This window comes from Neopelma chrysocephalum, unplaced genomic scaffold (assembly GCF_003984885.1).
Source record: "Neopelma chrysocephalum unplaced genomic scaffold, ASM398488v2 Primary Assembly neopelma1_96, whole genome shotgun sequence".
Classification (NCBI taxonomy): domain Eukaryota; kingdom Metazoa; phylum Chordata; class Aves; order Passeriformes; family Pipridae; genus Neopelma; species Neopelma chrysocephalum.
This window is the reverse complement of record NW_020897759.1, coordinates 1,618,941-1,625,820: the sequence shown is the minus strand read 5'-3', so window position 1 is coordinate 1,625,820 and position 6,880 is coordinate 1,618,941. Positions and strand designations below refer to the sequence as shown.

Below are 6,880 nucleotides of genomic sequence, written 5' to 3'. Positions count from 1 at the left end.
CCTGATCTAGCAGGTGGCATCCCTGCCCGTAGGGGTATTTGGAAGGATTAGATGATCTTTAAGGTCCCTTCCAATGCAAACCATTCTATGATAATGTGTAAGAACACTATAAGGCCACGTATCTCTTACTAAAGTTTAATGCCTTTCATTAAGGAGACACAAAGGTTTACCTTGTTTTAAAATGAAATCTTTTAACTTGGCAGGCTGCAGCCCCTGCAGTCGTATTTGATTAAGTATTATCATTCAGCTGTTTTTCAGAACCCTAACCAGCTAGGCCTACACCTACCATGGTACTTACATGCTGCAGAACCCACTCAAGTAACTGGACTCAAGGTGGTACATAGAGCCTGCAAATTTCTGTGACCAGAGCCTAACTTTGTTTACCAAATCTCAGCGCTAACAGGTTAATTTCTGACTTCAAAACCAAGGATTTTCTTGGCACGATCTGCTACACACAGTCACGCCAATCAGAAAGAAGGTAATAGGATTGTTACCACAGATATATGAATTAAATAAAACGTTACATGTAATGCCCTGGCAGAATAAATGCTGTACCCTTTTTGTACATTAGCCTGAAACAACCACATACAGGCTCCACCAGGCTGGAACCAAGCCAGAAGATTATCCATCCTTTCTGCCACACGTGGATTCTCTGATGATCAGTATCTGGAACTCCATGCGCTCGTCGGTTCATCTGTGGTTAAAGACAACGAATTCAGGCACAATCACACTCACAGGTGACCACGAGGGGATGCGTGCGGGACACGCGTGCCGCGAGCCCGACCTCGACCCAGCACTGCAACGGGAGAGGCAGCGCCCGAGAGCTGAGATCTGATAAGTCTGCCCAAACGGCTTAGCTGTACCAAGCAGTCAGCGATAAAAAAATAAGTTGTTCGTGCAGTCGCTGCACATCCGTGACACCGCACTCGCGCCACCCTGCTCGGTTTGACACCGCTTAACTACCAGCCAAGCAACAAGTTGCTCCTGAGCCTTCTCGCCCTTCCCACGGCGGTGCGGGAGGAAACAGGCGGCACCGGGAGGGGGGAACTTATCACCGCGGCTTCCCCGGACACAGCGCAGCCCCCGCACCGGCCGTGCCCCTGCCCAGGCAGACTCCTCCGGCTCCGGGGGAGAGGCCGCTCCGCTCCCTTCCCTTCCCTTCCCCCGCGGCGCTGAACGGCGGCCACCTCACGCCCCTCACCTCCGCCGCCCTCCTCCTCCTCTTCCTCCTCCTCCTGCCGCTCGTTCCTCCTCCCCCGGCCCGGACTACGCTGCCCATGGTGCCCGGCGGCGCCGCGGCTGCGCGGCCGCCCGGGGGCGGGGGCGGAAGCTTTGCCGGTCCCCGCCCGCCGCGGCCGGGCCGGGCCGAGGCGCCGCCGCCATGCCCCGGGACAACATGGCCTCCCTGATCCAGCGGGTGGCGCGGCAGGCGGGCCTCACCTTCCGCAGCCCGGCGGGCCCGGCCTTCGGCGAGAACCTGCACCGCCTGCAGCAGCTGCTGGACGAGGTGCGCGCCGAGGACTTGCACCTGGCGCCGCGGGGGCCGTCGGCCGCGGCGGCGGCGGGCGGGGGTCCGCCGTGGGCCGGCGTGGTGCCGCCCGTCAGCTACATGCACATCTGCGAGACAGAGAGCTTCAGCATGGGCGTGTTCCTGCTGCGGAGCGGCGCCTGCATCCCGCTGCACGACCACCCGGGCATGAACGGCATGCTGAAGGTGCTGTACGGCACGCTGCGCATCGCCTGCATGGACACGCTGCCCTCCGGCGCCGCCGCCGCCCCGCCGCCCCCCGCCGCCGGCTCCGGGCCCTGCCTGCGCGCCCTGTTCCGCTCCCGCCAGCACTACACGCCCGCCTCGCCGCCCTGCCTGCTCTCGCCGCACACCGACAACCTCCACCAGATCGATGCCGTGGACGGGCCCGCCGCCTTCCTCGACATCCTGGCGCCGCCCTACGACCCCCAGCACGGCCGGGACTGCCACTACTACCGGCTGCTGGAGGGGCCGCCGGCGGGCGCCGAGCCGCCCGCGCTGCCGCGGGAGGTGTGGCTGGTGGAGACCCCGCAGGCCGCCGACTTCTGGTGCGGGGGCGAGCCCTACCCCGGGCCCCGCGTCTACCTCTGAGCCGCCGCCGCCGGCGGCCCGGGCCGGGCGGCGGCCGCTGGGACGATACGCTCGCCCCGCCGGGAGGGGAGCGGAGCCCGCCCGGCCGCGCCCCAGGCCCCTCACAGCGGCACCGCGGGCACACGGAGCTCCGCGCCGGCCGGAGCTGCGCGGGTCACAGCCTTCCGCTGAGCGCGGGCTGCATGAGTCGGGGGAAATAAAGCGCCAGAACGTGCTTATGTCCTTTGGGCCGATGTGGGAGAGCAGCGCGGTTAAACTTCTGCTCAGCTGAAGGGTCGGGGGAATAATCCGGCATCCTGTGTATATAGTTAGGGCCGCACGTGAGGGAGGGAATTAAGGCTCTGAAGGGAGAGTCAACGCAATAAGAATTGCCGGCTTCCCCCGGAGGGGCTCCCGCCGCCAGAGCCAGCTGGCAGTGGTGGCCCAGGGGACTGTGCCCACCCAGCCTGGGCAAAAGGCTAGTCAGGCTGCAGCCTTTGGGGACTCGGTCTCCAGAGCGATTCTCAACAAGAGCTGTACCCTGGTAGCAAAAAACCAACCCAGAACAACTGAGCCAGGACATGCTCCTCCAGTAAACGCCAGTGATCCCCAGGGCTGGAATTGAGGGAAATCCCACTCTGAAGGGATGCTGTCAAATTCAGAGTTACTTTTCAACAGTTATTTAAAGCATTGTGTACAAGATCTCACTATTGCAACTGAGAATTACTGAGTGCATCTATGCATATTTCCTTCAGCAAGGAGAAGGAGACAGTCAGCTGCTAATTAACCTCGCTTGGAACCTCTCACGCAGCGGAAGGTTGCAGAAACTGTGGGCATCATAAGAGAAAAAACAACTCTCCACTGTTGTGGAAGCCACTCTAGAAACACAGCGTATTTGCAAACCCTACACGTACAGCAGCGCATACCCTAGGTACTGATAACATTGGACCTGATGTCTTCTCTTTAAAGCGTGGTCTTCGTTTTTATATGGACAAGAGAACGCTTCGGGCTTTTGAAGCCTTGCAGTTTCCGTCTTTATACTATTTATAAAGACTACTTTTTCATAAAGCTTTTAAATAAACGTAGAGTAGAAGAGACACCAGGAATTTCACCTCGCTATGATGGAAGCGGTCTGGAGATGCAGTTTGTCCATGGCAGGGAATGCAATCTTTCTAACATGGGAGAAACTTTTTCTACGAGTGAAATACTCCGTCTGTACTGCAGGGTCTGGTCTCGTGCCTGTTCATCATAACGCACACTTGGTACCACAAACCCAGGCCAGGGCAGCCTTGGCCATCTTGCTCATGATGTGGCAAATTGAATAAGAAAACACAATTCCAACCTCCTAAGTGACGTACCAACCTGCTCCAGAAATCATTCCACAACTGGCTTTAATTTTTCTGTGTATTTATAAAAGCAGACTTGTTTTTCCTGTACAGTGGCTTGTATGTGAATTTTTAAATGATTCTGATACGGCTTTGCTGCTTTTTTTGTCTTTTGGTTTTTTTCTTTGGCCTGCGAAAGAATGAATGTAAAATACGGTCAGCATTATGCATGCATGGAATAATTCTTTTGCAAGGAAAAATTGGTAGAAATTATTTCAGGTGATTTCCATTTATTCTTGGAGCACTTTTAAGTGTCTGATATTTCTGCAGCTGGCTTACCTGTTTTTCTTGGAATTCCCCTGCAGCTTAGCATTAGTTAATGTTTAATGATTCTCAATCGAATGTAGTCATTAACTATAAGGCAATGCCTCCCTGTGTTACAGCCTGTTTCTACCTCTCTCTGATGCTAATAAAGACCATCGTCCTTTTTCAGAAGTCCACAAAGAAGATAGCAGGGTGCAGGCCAACAGCTGTACTGGAAAAACAAACTGCGACAGAGAGCATTTTTTATCTCATCTGCGCTATCCCCCCTTAGGTCTTTCTGTTTGGTTTTTAACTTTTTTCCCTCCATGTATAAAACCTAGTCAAGATGTTTAATGGGACAGGACTTTTGATGCATCTTTCCGAAGAGGACAGCATGGTCCCTTCCGCTGCGGAGTGCTGTTAGCAACCCTGGAAAAACCATTTCTTTTTGTTTTTTCTATTAAGGTGTTAGCATCAAAGTATTAAAAGCTGGGAAAAATAGCAAAGAAAACCTCAAATGCATTAAGAAAAAGCGCCTCTATGTAACTTCTTGCTTACTCAGTAATTGAAACTTACTTCATATGTTCTGGATATCTGTAAGCAGAAGGTTTAAGTCTGTAATGCTGTTCCTTCTCTCTGCGGTCTGGTTATTGTGTTTTCACAACAGCAAAATTACTGTTATTGCTGAATTATAGAATAAATACAGGATATCTCACCACTGAGCAGTCATTGCTTTGCTTCACAAGTACAACAGCCTTGAACCAAGTACAGTACAGAGCACTAGTTTCTTTTGCCTCACAGTCCGAACAGTGCAACCGGCCTTTCTTTGGGAGGTGAGACGTAGCACTGGGTTCTCAGCCCAAATCCTGCACCAGTGCCTTGCAGGCAAATCCAGGCACATGCACTATTGCTGCTTTTGAAGCTGGCTCTCGCTGGAAGGCAAAGGCACAGGTGTAGGACCGCTGATACTGCCACACAATATGAGGTGTTCCTGTGGCTGTACACTGGCCACCAGCAGTTTCTTAATTCAGCTCTTTTACAATTTCTGTGGTGTTTACCTCATTTTTTGCTTTTGACTGGGGTTTTGATTTTGTAGTATGGCTTCAGACAGTAGTTTGGAGTGTGCAAGTGGAGCCTTGGATTGTGCGTCTGGGTAGCTGAGATACCAATTTTGTTCATGATGCTCTGGCTACGACCGAGCTGTGGTTATCTGAGGCTGTGGCGGTACATCCAGAAGCCCAGCAGGCTGAGAACACTGGATCCCTGTCCTGCAGGCCAGCGATGCTGACTGAGGAGGCTGCAGCTCCTCCAGCAGCAGGCCGTGGTCTCTTGGGGGCCAGGAGCACATGGGATCAGGTGGTGAAGCTGCAACACGGGAGGCAAAAGCTTACTTGAGCTGCTGAGGTAGATGGTGGGGCAGTGAGTGTGGCAGCTCTGGAGCTGGCGTTGTTCTGTGGCTTCTCCATCCCACACAGGCTGGTCCACGACCAACTTTGGAAGTCTGCTTCCCATCTGATTCAGAACCAGGCATGTCGCTTCAGCTCCTGTTGACTGCCTCTCTCAAGCAAAGAGCAGCTGCCCCAAAAGCTAGCACCAATTCCAGAATATGGGGAGCAGGACATTTCAGACAGAAAAAGCAGGTGCCACTGAGCTTTGCACAGCGGGACCCGGCACTGGGGAAGCAGACACTGGGAGCCGCCAGGCAGCGGCTTTGCCCCCGTGCCCTGAGGTGCTGGGCTGTGGCATTAGTGCCGAGGTCCATCCTGCACAGCTCACTTCTGCAGTGCGGCCACATCGGGGATCCCTGCGGCAGAGGGCAAGCCCATGGGGCCGGCACGGACCTGCACCGACGGCAGGACCCGAGGGTGGGCCGAGGCTGGGATAACATCTTAAAAAACAATAATCAAAACAGGTTAAAAAAACCCAAACAAAAAACCAAAAAAAACCCCAAAAATAGAAGCGCTATGTTTTAGCCAGATGGGTTCGGCAGAAGCAGTCCGGCTGTGCCGCGGGGGTGAGCGCTGCCGCCCCGGGCCGCTGCGGAGCCCCCGGGCGCGGGCGCGGCACCGCCCGCGCAGCCCCCGCGCCGCCGGGAGCCGCTTCCCCCGAGCGCGGCCGTCGGGGCGGCGGTACTCGCTGTTCCGGAGCCCACTCGCGGAGGCTGCCTGGGGCGGATCGTAACCGCGGAACAAAACAGAGAGTGAGTCAAAAAAACCCACCCCGCTCCCTGGTTAATATTATCCCGTCTCTCGTCTCCGAGGGAAATCCCCGCGCCCGAGAGCGAGTGTTTGTACGCCGGCGCCGAGGCCGCTGGTTTTCCGCGCCGAGGCGGTGCGGGGCTCCCAGCGGACCCGGGCCGGGCTGCCCCGCAGCCCCCCGCCGCCGGGACCCCCCGAGGCCCAGGGACGAGGGGGGGACACCCCCGCCCCTGGGTCGGGCCAAGGAACCTAAGGAAATAAAGATGTCGATTTAGCATAATTAAGAGATTTATTTGTCGTCTTTTATAAACGTTGTAAGCACCTACCCTATTGTCGAAAAGTTTATTTACAGAGTGGCCAGAAAGATATCCCCCCCTCTCCTACCAGCCCCCGTTAGTGGTTGTGCATTATTCGTGTTACCTGCGGCGCACTGGGTCCCGGCCGACCACGGGCGCCGGTCCCAGCCCGAGTATTTACATCCTGTCCCAAGTCCTACTACAAACGGAACACTTTAAGTCACCAAAAAGAAAAACAAAAACAAAACCCCAAACCAGTGCGTACAAAAATATAGTCTCTAAAAAAAAAAAAATCTCAATATTAATAGGCAGAAATGTACAGCCATACTAAAACCAGGGAGGGGAAAACTTTCCGGTCTCGGTGTCGCCGCTGTCGTCGGAGCGGATAGGTAAGGCACCCCCCCACATGCAGACAGGGGACCGGGCTCTACACCACACAAGGCACCAAGGACACCTCACCACGACGGCACTGCATGCATCCATCCTCCCGCCGCAGCCCCTATGTACACTCGCCGGCCCGGCCCGCTCTGGCCCGCCCCGGCCCGGGGGAGCCCCGCGGCGCCGCCAGGTGCTCGTTGCGCCCCGCCGGGCCCCGCTCCGCTCCGCGCCCGCCGCGCTCGGCGGCGGCGCCGCGCTGGGTCCTGCGCGCCCCGCGCCGTC

At 55.9% G+C, this 6,880-nt stretch overlaps 2 protein-coding genes across 2 annotated transcripts in view; one reads left to right on the top strand and one right to left on the bottom strand.

The window, feature by feature from the left end:
* Window positions 1-1,335: 1,335 nt before the first annotated feature.
* ADO (2-aminoethanethiol dioxygenase) lies at window positions 1,336-4,444 on the top strand. The gene has a single exon (XM_027694069.1). The coding sequence runs from the start codon at window positions 1,382-1,384 to the stop codon at window positions 2,117-2,119; it is 738 nt and encodes a 245-aa protein (XP_027549870.1). The 5' UTR covers window positions 1,336-1,381; the 3' UTR covers window positions 2,120-4,444.
* Window positions 4,445-5,963: 1,519 nt separating this feature from the next.
* The window catches only part of EGR2 (early growth response 2), a 7,192-nt gene continuing 6,275 nt past the window's right edge, over window positions 5,964-6,880 (bottom strand). The window contains exon 3 of the mRNA XM_027694103.1: window positions 5,964-6,173. Coding sequence (XP_027549904.1) covers window positions 5,964-6,173 — 210 coding nt within the window. The remainder of the gene's footprint in view (window positions 6,174-6,880) is intronic.